The sequence below is a fragment of the Dreissena polymorpha genome, chromosome 2 (genome assembly GCF_020536995.1).
Source record: "Dreissena polymorpha isolate Duluth1 chromosome 2, UMN_Dpol_1.0, whole genome shotgun sequence".
Classification (NCBI taxonomy): Eukaryota; Metazoa; Mollusca; class Bivalvia; order Myida; family Dreissenidae; genus Dreissena; species Dreissena polymorpha.
In genome coordinates, this window is record NC_068356.1 from 134,986,065 (window position 1) to 135,007,889 (window position 21,825).

General features: G+C 35.2%; 1 protein-coding gene across 21 annotated transcripts in view; it reads left to right on the top strand.

Annotated features, from left to right (window-relative positions):
• Positions 1 to 21,825, top strand: part of LOC127869086 (calcium/calmodulin-dependent protein kinase type II delta chain-like) — a 211,181-nt gene that overhangs the window by 182,612 nt on the left and 6,744 nt on the right. For 8 of the 21 annotated variants that reach the window (XM_052411379.1, XM_052411386.1, XM_052411385.1 and 5 more), the window contains 5 exons: positions 1,807 to 1,824; positions 11,944 to 12,000; positions 17,590 to 17,665; positions 20,166 to 20,266; positions 21,337 to 21,451. In XM_052411379.1, the coding sequence (XP_052267339.1) occupies positions 1,807 to 1,824; positions 11,944 to 12,000; positions 17,590 to 17,665; positions 20,166 to 20,266; positions 21,337 to 21,451 (367 nt within the window). Of the gene's footprint in view, positions 1 to 1,174; positions 1,204 to 1,806; positions 1,825 to 11,942; positions 12,001 to 17,589; positions 17,666 to 20,165; positions 20,267 to 21,336; positions 21,452 to 21,825 lie in introns of all 21 variants that reach the window. The other 13 variants (XM_052411392.1, XM_052411395.1, XM_052411400.1 and 10 more) reach the window with 6 other exon arrangements.

The following is a 21,825-nucleotide window of genomic DNA, read 5'->3' on the forward strand; positions in this document are numbered from 1 at the left end:
AGTGTTTAAAATTCATGTAAACACTATTAATATTCTGTTATTAAATGATACTTTATTAACTGGAATGTACAATTATGGTATTACTGAGATTCTAATTTGGGAACGTTAATATTCGTCAGACCATCTGTGACTTGGCAGTTTTAATATTGGTGAGCTATGTGTGTTTTGTGTATGAGAGCTTCCAGGGTTGAGCTCTGAATGCTGTCAACGGACTTCATATGGGATGTGTATGCCTGAGTGTATTTAAGTGGTAACGGTACAGATTATCATTTTGTGATAGCCATGCAGTTGAAAGCTGGTGTTCACAACTTCTTGTTCATCATTTCTTATTGCCTGACCTAAGGGTGGAGCCATATTGCCTGACTTGAGCGTGAAACAATTGTATCCGGTATTAAATTTTTTTGCAGATAGACCAGTTTCTTGCTTAATTGTTGTAAATGTAAAAAACATTATTGAACTCGATATAGTTGTTTTTTTCTTTTTGAAATAAATCTTTTTTCCAGATTTATTTACATTTAAAGAAGCATCAACTTTTAAGGTAACCTATTTTGAATGGTAAGCACAAAGATAGTAACTTGCCCTCTGTACAAGTAGAAGTAAGATCCTTAAGTAAACCCCTGCTGATATCCTAAATATTGACTAATGTCAGTTGATGTTTCTTATATACTACTAGTGGTGAGAAGTTAAATTCAATTCGTTCATATAGAAATAAATGGTATACCCACAGAAATCGATTAATGTTGAATAAATCAGTGAGACAGGAAGTGAAAACTTTGGAACTTGGCAGGAATTGAGAATAGTCATGGCATTTCAAAAATTTAAACACAGCAATAATTTTTGATGCTCAAGTTGGCAATCTGCTTAATTGACTTGATTTTTTGCATAAAATTAATGGCATCCAAATGAGTGGCAAACTGGTAATGTACCCTGCATGGTAACCCTTTTAGCGCTGGAATCGAATTTTAAAGGCCTTTGCAAACAGTTTTGATCCTGATCAGACGCCACAGAACGTGACGTCTCATCAGGATCCAAACTGTTTGCTATTCTGATAGTATTCTTTGAACATTTTTGGAAGAAAATGCTTATTTTAGAAATTGAGCAGACGACATTTTAGCAGACGACAAATTTCCCAGCATGCAAAGGGTTAATCTGTATGCCAATTGGTTCTTTTCAGTGAAAAAGCTATCAAACGGACCAATCAATGTTAAGTATTTATTGTTGACATGCCTGCAAAATGCTGGCTCGTTCATTCCAATTACTCACTTTGTATGAATTTCTATGCGCAGAATGAAACCGTACCATTTGTTGAAAATGACCCAAAAGTACCTGAGGATTGGAAACTGTGAGATACAGCTTTTCTGCTCTTGCAGAATTATGGTTTATTGCTGTCAAGTAGTATGGTGGTCGGTATTTTTGATTGAATTAGTGTCATTAACTCTTTCAGTGCTGGTACAATTTCGAAGGCCTTTGAAAACAGTTTGGATCCAGATGAGACGCCACAAAATGTGGCGTCTCATCAGAATCCAAACTGTTTGCAATCTGATAGTATTCTTTGATTTTTTTTTAAAGGAAATGCTTATTTTAGAAATTCAGCAGACAACATTTTAGCAGACGACAAATTTCTTAGCATGCCAAGGGTAAATGTTGACTCCTGAGGGTTCATTCTGCGCACAGACAGTTGGAAGAATGTTATAATTATGCATCGTGCGGGACTTGATTATGATTATTATGCATTTGCTTGTGCCTCAAATGAACATTGTTATGCCATACTAAAATTGTCTCCGTTTTCGGCCACTCTTCAATCAGGAAAATCAGAATTAGACAGTGAGTATAAAAAAGTGGCCAGTTTATCATATTGGCGCTCTTTATAGTCTTAATAAATGGTGTACTGCTTTCCCTTTTTTGTTGATTACTCTAGCCCTTATATTTTGTTTCCTTTCTCAATTTTTGATGTTTTTAATTCCTTGCATGAGCTTTCTGTTTACCCTGTATTGTTTGAGTGTGTTTATATGGTAATCAAAGTAAAAGTAATGTCTAAATGTTGAAGTCTTATTTGCATAATGATATAGAAAAAAAGCATTTATTTTATTACAAATTGGTAAAACAAACAAAGAATGTGTAGAGCATTGGCAACAATATGTCATAGATTTGTTAAATTCATTTACTGTTATATTTAAGCTGAACACAATATAAAATACACACTAGCTTATGCCATTTAACATTGCATTTTGAATCTTGTAGTTCTTTCATTTGGAAAAACCATTCAATGATGTTGCTTTCAAAGCAAAATATGCATCAAAAAGGTCTCTAAATGGCAAAAGCTTTGTTTCAATTAAAAGAGTACACGTGAGTTTAATACTTTATGATTAACATTTTGTAGGAACATTCTCAGTGTTTTCTTTTATGCTCCCCCAAAATTTATTTTGAGGGAGCATATAGTAGCTGCTTCGTCTGTCCATCTGTGTGTCCGTCCGTGCACAATTTTTGTCCGGGCTATTTCTCAGCAACTAATGACTGGAATTCAATGAAACTTTATGGGAAGCTTCTTTACCAAGAGGAGATGTGCATATTATCAGCGGGTTCTGGTCGGATGATTTTTCACAGAGTTATGGCCCTTTGAAATTTTCCATTAACTGTACATATAGTGCAATTTTTATCCGGGCTATTTCTCAGCAACTAATGACCAGAATTCAATGAAACTAAGTTATGGGAAGTTTCATTACCAAGAGGAGATGTGCATATTATCAGCGGGTTCTGGTCGAATGATTTTTCACAGAGTTATGGCCCTTTGAAATTTTCCATTAACTGTACATAAAGTGCAATTCTTGTCCGGGCTATTTCTCAGCAACTAATGACTGGAGTTCAACGAAACTTTATGGGAAGCTTCACTACCAAGAGGAGATGTGCATATTATCAGCAGGTTCTGGTCGGATGATTTTTCACAGAGTTATGGCCCTTTGAAATTTTCTATAAAAAAATTCTTGTCCGGGCTATTTCTCAGCAACTAATGACTGGAATTCAATGAAACTTTATGGGAAGCTTCACTACCAAGAGGAGATGTGCATATTATCAGCGGGTTCTGGTCGGATGATTTTTCACAGAGTCATGACCCTTTGAATTTTTCTATAAAAAAATTATTGTCCCCCCAACTGCTGTACCCTCAAGACGTTTCCTTTTATCTGAATATATAGTGCAATATTGTGACAAAAAAACACTTTGGGGAGCATCACCCGTCTCCGACGTTTTTTTGTTCACAGAGTTATGGCCCTTTGAAATTTTCCATTGTACATATAGTGCAATTCTTGTCCGAGCTATTTCTCAGTAACTTATTACGGGAATTTAATGAAACTTTATGGGAAGCTTCATTACCAACAAGAGATGCGCATATTATCAGCTGGTTATGGTCGGATGATTTTTCACAGAGTTATGGACCTTTGAAATTTTCTATAAACTACATATAGTGCAATTCTTGTCTGGGCTATTTCTCCCCAACTACTGACTGGAATTCAATGAAGCTTTATGGGAAGCTTAGCTACCTTGAGGAGATGCGCATGTTATTTGTGGGTTCTGGTTAGATTTTTTATTTAGAGCATTATGGCCCTTTGAAATTTTTAAGTTGCTAAACCATCCATCGTATTATTTTGTCTAAAGTTATGCCCCTCAAGACGTTTCCTTTTATCTGAATATATAGTGCAATATTGTGACAAAAAAAACCTTTGGGGAGCATCACCCGTCTCCGACGGTTTCTTGTTTGGATATAGGCATTAACAAGTATATTGTAATGTTCACACAAAACTAGTTGTTCTTTCAATTTTTTTTTCTTTTCTTTTGTGCATGGATTTAAAATATAGACTTGCATGCTATTTAAGCTCGGTCTTGGCATGTGGCATGTGTTCTATTACTATAGAAAGGCTATTAGAATATTCAAGATTGCTGATAATATGTTACTGCAGAATAATTGATTGGGTTCTAAGTGCTGTTATTGTATAGTTATACACCTACATTACTTAAAGATAATACAAATTCTGGTTTTGGGCAATCCCAAAAACAACATATTTAACATTTACCATAAATTTTTAACATCAAAATTATTTCTTTTTTCTATATTGTAAAGCTTTGATATTCAAATTATTATGTACTCAAAGTTTGCATTGCATTTGTTTTTACAAAGAAATAGAGTAGTTACAATATCTTTAAAGTGCATATATATGAACTTTTGCCAAAATATGGGCAACCATTTTGTTTTACATCTGCAGCAGCAAAACATGAAGTGGGTTTATAGGAATGCTCTTCATCTGCCTGTTGCATTGTTTCCGTCTCATTTCTTCTTCAATACATTTTAAAGTTTTTTTTTTAAATTTGCTCAAATGTTAAGGTCACTGAGAAGTGTGCTGGAAGCATGAGTCAATGATGCTGGCTTAAGGTCAAAGATTTGCTGGGAGGTCAATAGTCAATGCGCAAGGTCACACTTGTATATTAATTTTTGGGCCTGTATTTTCATGATGATTTTATATCACTTGTGCAGTTTTAAGATTTTCCTGAAACTATCCTCAAATGTTAATCACTCTCAATAAGGACATAAATTGAGGGATGAAAAGAATATTTGGATAGTGTGGATGAGTTCAGCTTAGAACAAAAAACACTCACCATGGCTTTTGATTCATGTTGTCTAAGGTTGCTTTATGTTAATATACCCATCAAAGTAAATGTTGGTACACTAGATCTGTGTGTATGTCTTTAGTAGCCACAAAAATTTGCTCCAGCAGTTTACAACATTCAAACTTGCATTGTATTTTTACCATCTGTGTGACAAGTAAAAATTACACTTACCTCATAATAATTTCTGTTTATGCCCCCCCCCCCATTTGAAGAAGGTGGAATGTTAAGACAACCCGTCTTGTGCCACTTTAAATATGGCTGCTTTTCCATTTCCCAGCTCAGTAAATCTTCTGAAACCGTAAAGCTTTGTGTTGCCCAAGGTTTTTCAACTTTCAAAAGGCTTTGAACTTTTTCCAGCAAATAAATCCACAGATCTTCTTTTGACCAAGGCATAGAAATTCCTCAAGATTTTAAATTAACTGTTGTTACGATATACCTGCCAAAGTGTTGATATATTCGCAAAGAACATTAAAACATGACAATTATAAAGGTATTAAATTAACATTAAATAAAAGAAAATACCTACAAAAAAAATATGGAGAAAAAAAGCTTCCGAAATGCATACATTTCGAAAAATACATTACAATGTGTGGTTATAAAATTACACTATGTTTTGAAAACATAGTTTAAGTTTCTATGTGCAAAAAGATATCCTTTTGTGAACAATATATTATGTATTTATACCTGTGTGGTATGTGCAACGTGCATTATGTTTTTTGTTCATAACCACAATTGTTTTGCTTCGTGAGCACATGCTTATCCGATATTTCAGATAATCATTTACATAAGCACAATATTGTCTTAAATGTCTCCTCAAAATGAAAAATTTACTGGTGCTCTGTGAAAACGGAGCTTAATGCATGTTTGTATAGTGTTGTGTTCGACTAGCCTGTGCAGTCTGCAAGGCTCTATTATTACAACTTTTTCCGCCTAAACTGAATTATTGCTAATCCGTGACTTCCTTTAAACAAAAAAATACTATAAAGAAGTCCCTGATAAGCCTACGCAGACTTCACATGCTAATCAGCCATGACACTTTCCCAGAGAAAGACTGAAATGTGTTATATAATGTCCTTACAGCTCATAAGGTCAGTTATGTTTGATATTACTAACAGCATGTTTTGATGCGGATTAATGCTGAGAAAATGCAATCATATATTTAGTTGTTAATATTTGTAATTAGTATTAAAATGAGGTGATTAATTGCTGCAATTACATTTTAAAAAAAATAAACAGAATAAGTGTAAGCTGTAATGGGTAACATGTAAATATCTGGGTGGTGAAATGAAACAATGATTAATGTCTGTGGCAATACTGAGCACAATGATTAATGTATGTGGCAATACTGAACACAATGATTCATGTCTGTGGCAATACTGAACACAATTATTAATGTCTGTGGCAATACTGAGCACAATGATTAATGTCTGGCTATACTGAACACAATGGTGAATGTCTGTGGCAATTCTGAACACAATGATAAATGTATGTATATACTGAACACATTGATGAATGTCTGTGGCATTTCTGAATGTGATGATTAATGTATGTGACAATACTAAGCATGCTGTTTTATGTCTGTGGTCATACTGAACACAATGATTAATGTCTGTGGCAATACTGAACGCAATTATTAATGTATGTGGTAATACTGAACACAATGATTAATGTATGTGGCAATACTGAGCACAATGATTAATATCTGTGGTAATACTGATCACAATGATTGATGTTTGTGGCAATACTGAACACAATTATTAATGTATGTGGTAATACTGAACACATTGATTTAAGTCTGTGGCAATACTGAAATTGATGATTAATGTCTGTGACAATACTGAGCACCATGATTAATGTATGTCATAATACTGAACACAATGATTAATGTATGTGCCAAAATTTGAACATACTGATTACTTGTTGTGGTAATACTGAACACACTGATTAATGTATGTGGCAATACTGACCTCAATGATTGATGTCTGTGTTTAAACTGAACACATTGATTAATGTCTGTGGAATTACTGAACACAATTATTGATGTATGTGGTAATACTGAACACAATGATTAATGTATGTGGCAATACTGAACAAAATAAAAAAAGTATGTGGTTATAATGAACACAATGATTTATGTCTGTGGTAATACTGAACACAATGATTTATGTGTGTGGTAATACTGAACACAATTATTAATGTCTGTGCCAAAATTTGAACATACTGATTACTTGTTGTGGTAATAATGAACACACTGATTAATGTCTGTGGCAATACTAACCTCAACGATTAATTTCTGTGTTTAAATTGAACACATTGATTAATGTCTGTGGCAATACTGAACACAATTATTGATGTATGTGGTAATACTGAACACAATGATTAATGTATGAGGCAATACTGAACAAAATAAATAATTATCTGGTTATACTGAACACAATGATAAATGTATGTGGTAATACTGAACACAATGATTAATGTTTGTGGTAATACTGAACACAATGATTAATGTCTGTGCCAAAATTTGAACATACTGATTTCTTTTTGTGGTAATACTGAACACACTGATTAATGTATATGGCAATACTGATCACAATGATTAATGTATGCGGTTATACTGAACCCATTGATTAATGTATGTGGCAATTCTGAACATGTTGATTAATGTCTGTGACAATACTGAACACGATTATTAATGTATATGGCAGTACTAAACACAATGATTTATGTCTGTGGTAATACTGAACACAATGATAAATGTATGTGGTAATACTGAACACAATGATTAATGTATATGGTAATACTGAACACAATGATAATGTATCTGGTAATACTGAACATAATGATTAATGTCTGTGACAATACTGAACACGATGATTAATGCATATGGCAATACTAAACACAATGATTTACGTCTGTTGTAATACTGAACACAATAATTAATGTATGTGGTAATACTGAACACAATGATTAATGTATATGGTAATACTGAACACAATGATAATGTCTCTGGTAATACTGAACACAATGATTAATGTATGTGGCAATACTAAACACAATGATTAATGTATGTCGTAATACTGAACACAGTGAATACTGTTTCAAACAATGCTGAACACAACAATTAATGCCTGTGGTAATACTGAGCACAATGAGCAATGTCTCTGTCAATACTGAACACAAGTTTAATGTCTCTGGCACTACTGAACAGAGTAATTAATATATGTGATTAATGTCTGTGGCAATACTGAACACAAAGATTTATATATGTGGGTATACTGAACACAAGTTTAATGTATGTTGCTAAACTGAACAAAATGATTAATGTCTCTGGCAACACTGAACACAACGATTTGTGTCTGTGGTAATACTGAACAAAATCATTAATATTTGCGGCAATAGTGAACACACTGATTAATGTCTGTGGTAATATTGCGCTCACAGGTTAATGTTTGTGGCAATACTGAACACAACGATTAAAGCCTCTGACAATGCTGAACATAATAATTAAGATATATGGTTTTACTTAACACAATGATTAATGTGTGTTGCAGTACTGAACACAATGATTAATTTGTGTGGTAATTATGAATACACAGATTAATGTCATGCTGAACTCAATTATTTATTTGTGTGGCAATGCTGAACACACTGATGAATGTCTGTTGCTGGGTTTGAATACTCTTATAAATGTTCAGTGAAATACTGAACATGCTGATAAATGTCTTAGGTTTTTTTATGTCCCCCACTATAGTAGTGGGGGACATATTGTGTTTTCCCTGTCTGTTGGTCTGTCTGTTGGTCTCTCTGTTTGCGCCAACTTTAACATTTTGCAATAACTTTTGCTATATTAAAGATAGCAACTTCATATTTGGCATGCATGTGTATCTCATGGAGCTGCACATTTTGAGTGGTGAAAGGTCAAGGTCATCCCTCAAGGTCAGAGGTCAAATATATATGGCCAAAATCGTTCATTTTATGAATACTTTTGCAATATTGAAGATAGCAACTTGATATTTGGCATGCATGTGTATCTCATGGAGCTGCACATTTTGAGTGGTGAAAGGTCAAGGTCATCCCTCAAGGTCAGAGGTCAAATATATATGGCCAAAATCGCTCATTTTATAAATACTTTTGCAATATTGAAGATGGCAACTTGATATTTGGCATGCATGTGTATCTCATGGAGCTGCACATTTTGAGTGGTGAAAGGTCAAGGTCAAGGTCATCCTTCAAGGTCAGAGGTCAAATATATGTGGCCCAAATCGCTTATTTTATAAATACTTTTGCAATATTGAAGATAGCAACTTGATATTTGGCATGCATGTGCATCTCATGGAGCTGCACATTTTGAGTGGTGAAAGGTCAAGGTCATCCTTCAAGGCCAGAGGTCAAATATGTGGCCCAAATCGCTTTTTTATGAATACTTTTGCAATATTGAAGATGGCAACTTGATATTTGGCATGCATGTGTATCTCATGGAGCTGCACATTTTGAGTGGTGAAAGGTCAAGGTCATCCTTCAGAAGGTCAAGGTCATCCTTCAAAGTCAAACGTCATATAGGGGGACATTGTGTTTCACAAACGCATCTTGTTTTGAACACACTTATTAATGTTTATAAATGCTTTCTTTAATGTTTGATAAAATGTAAAGTACGTTGAAATAAATTTCTGGTAAAGACACTTTCAATTTGTTTATGAATGTCTGGTAAATTGCTTGATTGATGTCTGGTAAAGTATTCAAATGATTGTGATTAAAGTCCAGTAAAATTCTTAAAACATGTCTGCCAAAATCGAGTTAAATTGTGATTAATAAATGTCTGCTATAATGCTTATTTTTATGCCCCCCTTCGAAGAAGAGGGGGTATATTGCTTTGCACATGTCGGTCTGTCGGGCCGTCCTCCAGGTGGTTTCCGAATGATAACTCAAGAAAGCTTGGGCCTAGGATCATGAAACTTCATAGGTACATTGATCATGACTCGCAGATGACCCCTATTGATTTTGAGGTCACTAGGTCAAAGGTCAAGGTCACGGTGACCCGAAATAGTAAAATGGTTTCCGGATGATAACTCAAGAACGCTAAGGCCTAGGATCATGAAACTTGATAGGTAGATTGATCATGACTCGCAGATGACTCCTATTGATTTTGAGGTCACTAGGTCAAAGGTCAAGGTCACACTGACCTGAAATAGTAAAATGTTTTCCAGATGATAACTCAAGAACGCTTATGCCTAGGATCATGAAACTTCTTAGGTAGATTGATAATGGCTGGCAGATGACCCCTATTGTTTTTCAGGTCACTAGGTCAAAGGTCAAGGTGACAGTGACCCGAAATAGTAAAATGGTTTCCGGATGATAACTCAAGAATGCTTATGCCTAGGATCATGAAACTTCATAGGTACATTGATCACGGCTCGCAGATGACCCCTATTGATTTTCAGGTCACTAGGTCAAAGGTCAAGGTAACGGTGACTCGAAATAGTAAAATGGTTACCGGATGAATACTCAAGAACGCTAATGGCTACGATCATGAAACTTCATAAGTACATTGATCATGACTTGCAGATGACCCCTATTGATTTTGAGGTCACTAGGTCAAAGGTCAAGGTCATGGTGACCCGAAATAGTAAAATGGTTTCCGGATGATAACTCAAGAACGCTTATGCCTAGGATCATGAAACTTAATAGGAACATTGATCATGACTCGCAGATGACCCCTATCGATTTTGAGGTCACTAGGTCAAAGGTCAAGTTCACAGTGACCCGAAATGGTAAAATGGTTTCTGGATGATAACTGAAGAACGCTTATCCCTAGGATCATGAAACTTGGTAGGTAGATTGATCATGACTCGCAGATGACCCCTATTGATTTTCAGGTCACTAGGTCAAAGGTCAAGGTCACAGTGACCAGAAATAGTCATGGTGTCCAGATGATTACTCAAGAACGCTTATGGCTAGGATCATGAAACTGCATAGGCACATTGATCATGACTCGCAGATGACCCCCTATTGATTTTCAGGTCACTAGGTCAAAGGTCAAGGTCACAGTGACAAAAAACATATTCACACAATGGCTGTCACTACAACGGAGAGCCCATATGGGGGGCATGCATGTTTTACAAACAGCCCTTGTTTTATTAATGTTGGCTGTTGTGTTGAAAAAATCAATTTGAAAAGTTTTACACATATGATTAAGTTATGGTTAGAAGTATTATATTTGCAAAATGTTGATAATCTATGTAAAATCCTGCTTTATGTGCGACTCATTCCCTAAGTGCTGAATGTTTATGTATTTATCTTCCATAAAATACCCTCAGTTTAACAAGGCATATAACAGTAATCAGGATAGTTCTTCTTTAACGCATTAATAAGACTGATCTCTTACACTCTTGTCAGAAACTGATTGGAATAGATTATAGAAAAATATATAAATATAAACATAAAGTTCTTAGTTTAAACATATTTTGAGTAATTTAATGATTAAACAGGTTATTTCAAAAGTCTGAGGCATTGTTTGATATATTCAGGTAAGCGCCAAGGGCCTGCTCAAGTTCTCTTGCTTAATTGAAATAAAGAGTGTGTCACATTATGTTCTTTTCAATATTTGTTTGTATACGTTGTATAAATCTGAGTGCATTTGTTGAACCTGAATTTTGTTGATGGCTTCGTTTCATTCGAGTGGCCTTAGTTTGATGTCTTTGTAGTAATTATGAAGTAAATTAAAAAAAATTAATTACTGACGGTTAATTTTTACAAAAATAAATGTATGCTCATTACAAATTAATGATGGTAATAAATAAATAATAATAAAATGCATTCTGTGCATTAATAACATACATTTCAAAGAATGTATGGAAGCTGAATTACCTGGACAAGCAATTGCAAGATAGCTTTTTGTATAGTAAACAAAATTTGAACATTCCATAACAGTTTTGTGTTTGATTATACTGAATACTAATTTGAAATTTCTAGTAACATTAGTCTCATTACACATATTATAGCAGGCAAATGCTGCTCTTTGTTTTCTGTAATTACATAAATTGCATAAATAGGAATTTAAATCTGTCCAGTGAATGCATGAGGGGCTTATCAGCTGTCTGTGCACATATGCTGTGAGAACCATTTTGCTTTCAAAGGAATTCTTCATAATTTGGTATTGGCCACACTTGTAAAAGACTCGCAACTTGAGTAATTACTAGAGTATGTTTTTAGTTTAACTTGTGTAAATTCTAGCGTATGTTTCAAGCGTAGATGTTTGTTTGCATGAGCAGTTTTTCTTCACAACAGGGGCAATCACTCTGACAAGCTTACAACTGAACGAGATTGCAGACTCGAGCTCTAGTTGTAAGTACCCTATCCTCTCATAAAGCTCTTTGGGTCACCATCGCTCGTGTTTTTGGTACATCACTGTTTTTGGCAGAATTGTTACTAGACATATTCACGAATGATTTATGATGATTCATCTGTTACTATCGTCAGTTTCAAAGTATTACTTCTTACATGTTTCATTTTCCAGTCGCCTACAAAAAAATATCCAGCTTTGTTTGAAATAAATAAAATGACTTAACAAATAATTTAAGGACGAATGTTCTTCAGATTTCTTTTTCTCTAAGCTGTTTTTGATACCACTGAATTCAAATCTACCGATCTTTCATGATTGCATAATACTGTGATTATTCATGAAAAAAAAACAAAAAGCCTTTGGTTGTGTGATTTTTTATCCCCATTTTTATACGCCCGTCTATGACGGGACGTATTATGGTATACCCCGCGTCCGTCTGTCCGTCCGTCTGTCCGTCCGTCTGTCCGTCCGTCTGTCCGTCCGTCTGTCCGTCCGTCCGTCCGTCCGTCTGTTAATGTCGTACGCTACGTCAAATATCCTTTGACAGATTTTCTTCAAATTTTAACACAATCTTAATATTGATAAACCCTGATCCCCTTTCGTTTTTGACGGAATTCTGAATTGTCGTTCCAGAGTTATGGGACTTTGTTCGTCAAAATTTCGTGATTTCATTGAATGTCCTACTGTAGCTCAAATATCCTTCGATGGATTTTTTTCAAATTTCAACACAATCTTAATATTGATAAACCCTGATCCCCTTTCGTTTTTGACGGAATTCTGAATTGTCGTTCCAGAGTTATGGGACTTTGTTCGTCAAAATTTCGTGATTTCATTGAATGTCCTACCGTAGCTCAAATATCCTTCGATGGATTTTTTTCAAATTTTAACACAATCTTAATATTCATAAACCCTGATCCCCTTTCATTTTTGACGGAATTCTGAATTGTCGTTCCAGAGTTATGCGACTTTGTTCGTCAAAATTTCGTGATTTCATTAAATAAACTGAAGTAAAAAAATGATTCAAAGGGTTATTTATTACCTTACTACTTCATTGGCGAACGACGGGCGTATCATGCGCTCATGGCGCAGCAGTTTATTAAAATGGTTGTGAACATAAGAAGCTGTGAACAAGTGCCTTTTGGAAAAATGGTCTATGATTTCAGTCTTTGTTGATAAATACCTAAATTTCCATTCTGTCTGAATGCATGCTTTAATCTCATTCATTTTCGTTGTCATCTGTGTTGTACAGTGTTGCTATTTAGTGACATAACATAATTTGGCTCTATTTAGTGAAGTGGTACATAATTCAGGCTCTATTTAGTGAAGTGACCCATATTTTAGGTGCTATTTAGTGAAGTGGCACAATATTCAAGTGCTATATAATAAAGTAGCTCATAATTCAGGTGGTATATAATGAAGAAGCTCATAATTTAGGTGCTCTCTAATAAAGTGGCTCAAATTCAGGTGGTATATAAAGTAGAGACTCCTAATTCAGGTGGTATATAATGAAGAGGCTCATAATTCAGGTGGTATATAATGAAGAGGCTCATAATTCAGGTGGTATATAATGAAGAGGCTCATAATTCAGGTGGTATATAATGAAGAGGCTCATAATTCAGGTGGTATATAATGAATAGGCTCACAATTCAGGTGGAATATAATAAAGTGGCTCATAATTCCTGTGGTGTATTATAAAGAGGCTCATAATTTATGCAATATTTAATAAAGTTACCGATAATTCAGGTGCTTCATTGTAAAATGGATTTCAAATTCAGGTGCTCTAAAATAAAGTGGCTCATAATTTAGGTGGTATATAATGAAGTGGCACATAATTTATGTACTATGTAGTGAAATATCCCATAATTCAGGCGCTACATTGTGAAGTTGCTCATAATTCAGGGGCTACATTGTTAAGAGACTCATAATTCAGGTGCTACATTGTTAAGATACTCATAATTCAGGTGCTACATTGTTAAGAGACTCATAATTCAGGTGCTACATTGTTAAGTGGCTCATCATTCAGGTGTTACATTGTAAGGTGGCACACAATTCAAGTGCTACTTTGTAAGGTGGCTCATAATTCAGGTGCTACATTGTTAAGTGGCTCATAATTCAGGTGTTACATTTTTAAGTGGCTCATCATTCTGGTGTTACATCGTAATTTGGCTCATAATTCAGGTGCTACATTGTTACGCAGCTCATAATTTAGGTGCTACATTGTTAAGTGGCTCATAATTCAGGTGCTACATTGTTAAGATACTCATAATTCAGGTGCTACATTGTATAGATACTCATAATTCAGGTGCTACATTGTTAAAATACTCATAATTCAGGTGCTACATTGTTAAGAGACTCATAATTCAGGTGCTACATTGTTAAGTGGCTCATCATTTAGGTGTTACATTGTAAGGTGGCTCATAATTCAGGTGCTACATTGTAAGTTGGCTCATAATTCAGGTGCTACATTGTAAAGTGGCTCATAATGCAGGTGCTTCATTGTAAGGTAGATCATAATTCAGGTGCTACATTGTGAAGTGGCTCATAATTCAGGCACTGATAATGAAACAATTGTATTGGATACAAAATTATTACGCATTAGTTGAAATTTATGTTATGCATTTATAAACAAAGGCTTATAATATGTCCAGGATTTGGTAACAAAAATAAAATTGCTTTTATCAAGATCCTGCCATAGAGATTTGCATAAAGTTGGTTGTTGTTGTTGTTTTAGTAGTTGAACTTCTTGCATGAGGATTGCTATTGTTGCTTGCCAACCAGTGTATTTGGTTTCATGTTTATTGAGGGATGAATGCAGAACTAGTGTATATGTTTAATTTTTCACTATCCAATACTATAGTTTTGTGCCCATCTCTTGATTTATTTTGTGCTTATGTGCTGACTGGTAAAAGGCTAAATTTGAATGCTTTTTTAGGCATGAATAACATGTTTAACTTTTTTTTAAAGAACATTATGAATATAAGAATGAACACCAATGTTGTGATTATGTTTTTCGCATACTGTTATATGCTATAAATGGGGCGTGCTCTGTGAAAAGGGCGTGTGATTCATGTGCGTAAAGTGTCGTCCCAGATAAGCCTGTGCTGTGCAGTCCGCACATGCTAATCAGGGGCCACACTTTCCGCCTAAACTTGATTTTTGCTAAGAAGAGACTTTCTATAAACAAAAAAATATTAAAGCGGAAAGTGTTGCCCCTGATTAGCCTGTGAGGACATCACAGGTTAATCTGGGACAACACTTTACGCACATGCATTAAATCCTTTTTCACAGAGCATGGCCCATGCAAATAAATATGTGATATGTAGACATACGAGTCATATGTATTTAGGCGCATTTTAGAATATAAACTACTAAGGTTTTGTTTATAATTAAAGTTTAGTTTGAAATTGGTATGAAACATAACCCTTTTTTATGCCCCTGGATCGATAGATCGGGGGTATATTGTTTTTGGCCTGTCTGTCTGTCATTCTGTCCCAAAACTTTAATATTACAGTAAAGGTTTGCAATAACTTTTGAAATATTTAACATAGCAACTTCATATTTGGCATGCATGTGTATCTCATTGAGCTGCACATTTTGAGTGGTGAAAGGTCAAGAACATCCTTCAAGGTCAAAGGTAAAAAAAAACACAAAAAAATTAATATTACACTTAAGTTTTGCAATAACTTTTGAAATATTGAACATAGCAACTTTATATTTGGCATGCATGTGTATCTCATGGAGCTGCACATTTTGAGTGGTGAAAGGTAAAGGTCATCCTTCAAGGTCAAAGGTCCAAAAAAGCGGTGCATTAGTGGGCATTGTGTTTCTGACAAACACATCTCTTGTTGTAATTTTTTATTAGGAAATTTAAAAACCTGAATTTATATTGATTTGTATCTGTACATGCATAAATTATATTGATTGACAAAATTGTAACCTATAAACCATATGTTTGTGTTTATTCCATTTAGTGATCAAGGTTCAACAGCTTTCTAATTAAAGGAGTACATTTGAACTGAAACTTTGAAGTCCTTTAATGATATAGCTATGCATTCTTGTTTGAAAGTCTTGGTTTGAAACCGTTACACAATTATCTTAATTTCAACAATGTGATAAGCAAGATTAAATCATTGAATTGATTGAACAAGAAGTCATTACTTTATAATTAATTATTGAGCACATTGGTTGTTATTATAGAAACCATTATGTATGTACTACACTCTCTAAAACATATGTCAATCTTTTGGTTGAATAAATAAATAACACAGATATGAAAACTTAATAAAAATTAGGTCTTAAGAATGACTTCTTTTTTTTAAATCCATTATAAGCGAGGATTAACTTTTAAACAACCCAAGTTAAAGGGGACTTAATTAATTAATTTTTTAATTAAGACACATTGACATGTACTAATTCAAAACTAAGTAGAGGAACAAAATGTTATCTTTACATTTAGGGTTGATGTGTATGACCATCAATTTCGCCTGATTAACTTGAGATTATTTTTTACCACACTCTTGCTTTAATTGAGGCTGGCGCAGAATACAAGTTTTATCTCTCCATAAGGGGTTGCTTTTGTGTTTGATTTGTGATAAAATAATCAAGAATGGCTTATGATGGTAAATATTTCTGATTTTTACTCAGATAGTCAATAGGAAATGTTTTTGTATGTTTTGCAATTTTACTTCTTACAGCAAATAGGAACGAATTGTTTGAGACCAAAATTGGACTAAAAATGAATGTCTCTGAAAGACAGTTGAACAACCTGTGTGTGTTAAAACATAGCCCAACCATTTATATTTTGTTAAGCAGTCCAAATGTTTATATATTTAAACAACCATTTATATTGATTAAATGTAGTCTTGGATGGTATGGTATCTTAAAAATGTTATTAGGGGTACCTTTTATTACCTTCACTTCAGTTTTGACTCAGGCTTCCTTAAGTAATTTTCAACTGTAAACATGTTTGCTGAGGTAACTGTCCACTATTGTCTTAGTAATTTGAAATATTGTTCTCAGAGTTCTTCCAACAATTTGGTCAGGGATTTTTCTTTTTGTTGATCAGTTTACTGTTATACTGTTATCTTTGGGTAAACATATGGATTCAGCTTTGATTTTGGAGATGAAATGGTAAATACAACTATTAGAAAGGCATAGACCATAGTATTTTACCATGTAGTTGCTAGGTTAAATTTAAATGTAATAACGATTGCCATGGAACCTTTCACTGCATTCTCAGGGTTGCTAAGATAACTTAAAACTATTTCTTTGTGTTTCCTTACTATCTTTAATTTGTTACCTTATTTTTACCATTGTAAGATCAACTATCAAATCATGGTTGCTAAGGTAACTTTCCACTTTTATCTCAAGGTGGCTATGGTAACTAAATTAAATCTCAGTAATTTTAAACCTTGATTTCAGGGTTGCTTGGGTAACTTTCAACGCAGATTTCAGGATTGCAGCCATGAACATTATTCATATAATCTCAAACACCAACTATTATTTAAGTGTTGATCTTACTGTTGCTAAGGTAAATATAATCAGTTGTCATGGAAACAGAAGATGCATTCGTTGCTTTGTTGGTGTTGCAGGCAGGAAGCAGGAGGTCATCAAACTCACAGAGCAGCTGATTGCGGCCATTACCAGTGGGGATTATGAAGCTTACACGTGAGTCCCGTGTATACTCTAATAAACACCCTTTGAAGCATTACATTTTCAGCTCACCTGAGCAAAACTTGCTTGTTGTGAGCATTTTTGATCGCCTTTTTGCTGCTGTTCATTGTGTGTTGTCTTTCTTCAAAATTTGCATTGTTAACACTCCAGAGGTCACATTTCTTAAGGAAACTTCAAGAAACTTGCTACTTATGTTTGCTCCTATGATGTCTTGGCCTAGAACTAAACTGGGTCAGGCAGGATTGATTACTAGATCACTTGGTAAATGAAATCTATATTAAAACCATTTGAATTCTTATGCCCCCCTTCAAAGAAGAGGGGGTATATTGTTTTGCTCATGTCAGTCAGTATGTCCGTATGTCCATCCACCAGATGGTTTCCGGATGATAACTCAAGAACACTTAGGCCTTGGATCATGATAGGTACATTGATCATGACTGGCAGATGACCCCTATTGATTTTCAGGTCACGAGGTCAAAGGTCAAGGTCACGGTGACCTGAAAAAGTAAAATGGTTTCAGGATGATAACTCAAGAACGCTTTGGCCTAGGATCATGAAACTCCATAGGTACATTGATCATGACTGGCAGATGACCCCTATTGATTTTCAGGTCACTAGGTCAAAGGTCAAGGTCATGGTGACCCGAAATAGTAAAATGGTTTCCAGATGATAACTCAAGAACGCTTAGGCCTAGGATCATGAAACTTCATAGGTACATTGATCATGACTCGCAGATACCCCTATTGATTTTCAGGTCACTAGGTCAAAGGTCAAGGTCAAGGTGACCTGAAATAGTAAAATGGTTTTTGGATGACTTACTCAAGAACACTTATGCGATCATGAAACTTCTTAGGTACATTGATCATGACTCGCAGATGACTCCTATTGATTTTGAGGTCACTAGGTCAAAGGTAAAGGTCACGGTGACCCGAAATAGTAAAATGGTTTCCGGATGATAACTTAAAAACGCTTATGCTTAAGGATCATGAAACTTCATAGATTCATCGATCATGACTGGCAGATGACCCCTACTGATTTTCAGGTCACTAGGTCAAAGGTCAAGGTTATTTGAAAAAAAAGTTATGAGCTATTGTCATCACCTTGGCATCCGTGTCTGGTTAAGTTTTGTGTTTAGGTCCACTTTTCTCATATAGTATCAAAGCTATTGCATTCAAACTTGGTACACTTACTTTCTATCATGAGGGGACTGAGCAGGCAAAGTAAGATTACTCTGGCGTGCATTTTGACAGAATTATGTGCCCTTTTTATACTTAGAAAATTGAAAATTTGGTTAAGAAAAAAGTATACTTTTTGTGATTGGGAATATAGCCGAATTTCGGCTATAAAATCGGGCCAAAACAAAACCCTACCTAGGATCATGAAACTTCATAGGTACATTGATCATGACTTGCAGATGACCCCTATTGATTTTCAGGTCACTAGGTCAAAGGTCAAGGTCACAGTGACACGAAACAGTAAAATGGTTTCCGGGTGATAACTCAAGAATTCTTAGGCCTAGGATCATAAAACTTCATAGGTACATTTATCATGACTTGCAGATGACCCCTATCGATTTTCAGGTCACTAGATCAAAGGTCAAGGTCACAGTGACAAAAAACGTATTCACACAATGGCTGCCACTACAACTGACAGCCCATATGGGGGGCATGCATGTTTTACAAACAGCCCTTGTTTAGAAATCACATGTATAACTGACGGATCATGAAACTTGCACAGAATGTCTCAAAACTTGTTTTGTTATGATTGCTGGACTGAATTGAACATTAATTCTGGTTTAAAAACAAACATGGCTGCCAGGTGTTGGGGCAGTTTTAACCCATTTATGCCTAGCGTCTAGAAAAAAGGCCTTGGCAAACAGCGTAGACCCAGATGAGGCGTCTCATCAGGTTCTGCGCTGTTTGCTTAAAGGAATTTCTATAAGAAATATTCTAAATATAGAAATAAATATACTAGACATCCCTAATTTTGGAAATAATTTGATCCAATTTAGAAGGATGGGAGAGTCCACTAGGCCTAAATGGGTTAATGTGAAATCTTTTGAAATACTTCCTTCTCAGAACAGTCACAATCCTTGAGGTCTCAGTTGAGTGCCCTTATGGCTTTCGCCATCTTGTTCGTAGAAGGACAATATACAGTATATTTTTTAGCGCGTTCACGCAGAATATAACTTTTACGGCTAAAATTGACATGTTGCTTGTTGATAAAATTGCAATACTTTCTTCCGTTAATAGATCTATACTAAATATCATTAACACTTGCACAGATCTCAATCATTTGCAATTTTATCTCAACATGTCACATGTTGAGAATTTAAACACTTCTATACAAAGAAGCACTTGAGTTTTGTTTGTGATACTAAAGTGAGCATGTTGTGATCTATGTTATTTTAGGCACACAGAAATGTATATTTTATCACTAGCTGAGAGACCCTTCTTTGTGCAAGTATAGAAAATGTGTGTTCTTTTCATTTCAGGAAATTTGTGGATCCTTCGGTGACTAGTTTTGAGCCTGAAGCCCTGGGCAATTTAATTGTCGGGATGGACTTCCATAAGTTCTACTTTGACCATGGTAAAGGTACACTTAAGTCAACAGGGGTTAAAATAATAATTGGCCCCCTTTGTGCAAAAAGGTACCATGTGGCATTGAAATTAGGGCGCAAATGGTATCGTTTTGCTCTAATGGGGCAAATTACAATTTGGCTAAGCAAGGTAACCTGTACTATGACTTCACTGCTAGAATGTATTCATTTGGATATAAAAATTGAGATCTGAACGAGCCAGGTTGTGAATTTAGCCATTTCATGGGTTGCGTTAATAATAAAACCACTTCTGGTAGAAACGATTTTTATTAACCAAACATCAGACAACTTGCTTGAAACAGTTTTGTTGGTGTGTTTGTATCCTTGAATGCAATCCTTGTCAAGTCATTCTTGTCCAATGATTTTTTTTAGGGAGTTATTACCCTTTGATTATTCATATACTGTTTTTGTTTCCATGGAAGATCACAGACATTCATTTGTGTTCTTTAAATAGTAAATTGTTCCCACACAATTCACCCATGCATTTATATTATGGTCTTTAATTGTCTAAGTGACTTTTAGTCCTTTCACTACTTTGATTGTAAATCTATTAAAACATATGTGTTATTCCCAGTTAGTAGGTTAAATCACACTGCAGATCAACTTTTAAGGCTTCCAGCCGTAGATTGTATACCCATTTAACCTTGTTTCCCTCTAAGGACAAGTAAAAATGTCTATGCAACCAGCATAGAACGAGAACAGCCTGCGAGTAAATCTGAAATGAAGCCTTTAACTCTTTCAGTGCGGGAACCAAATTTTGAAGGCATTTGCAAACAGTTTGGATCCAGATGAGAAGCCACAGAACGTGGCGTCTCATCTGGATCCAAACTGTTTGCTATTCTGATAGTATTCTTTGAAAAAAAATCAAAGAAAATGCTAATTTTAGAAATTCAGCAGACGACATTTTAGCAGACGACAAATTTCCCAGCATGCAAAGGGTTAACATGTGCATCTTATAAGAAAGGTCTTACATTGTATGTAATTTTCTGAGGGAATAGAAATGTGGTACAGTGCGTATCTGCGTGGTGAAGGGTTTGACGTATGAGGTGTTACACATGTGTTTCAGTGTTATCTAAGAACACGAGGCCTGTGAACACCAGCATTCTGAACCCCACGGTTCACATCCTGAGTGACGATTCAGCCTGTATTGCCTACGTTAGACTCACGCAGTTCATTGATAAGTGAGTATAGTGGGCCGTGTTCTGTGAAAAGGGGGTTAAATAAATGTGCGTAAAGTGTCGTCCCAGATTGGCCTGTGCAGTCCGCACAGGCTAATCAGGGACGACACTCCGCTTTTATATTTTTCGTTTACAGAAAGTCTCTTCTTTGCATAAATCCAGTTTAGGCGGTAAGTGTCGTCCCTGATTAGCCTGTGAGGACTGCACAGGCTAATCTGGGACGATACTTTACGCACATTCATTTATACCCCTTTTGACAGAACATTGCTCATAGTCTACATTAGACCTACCCAGTTTATATGTCTTTGATAGGAGATTTAACGGGGTCAGCTAGTGCAGTTGGTAGAGCACTGGACTACATATCCTACGGTCGCTGA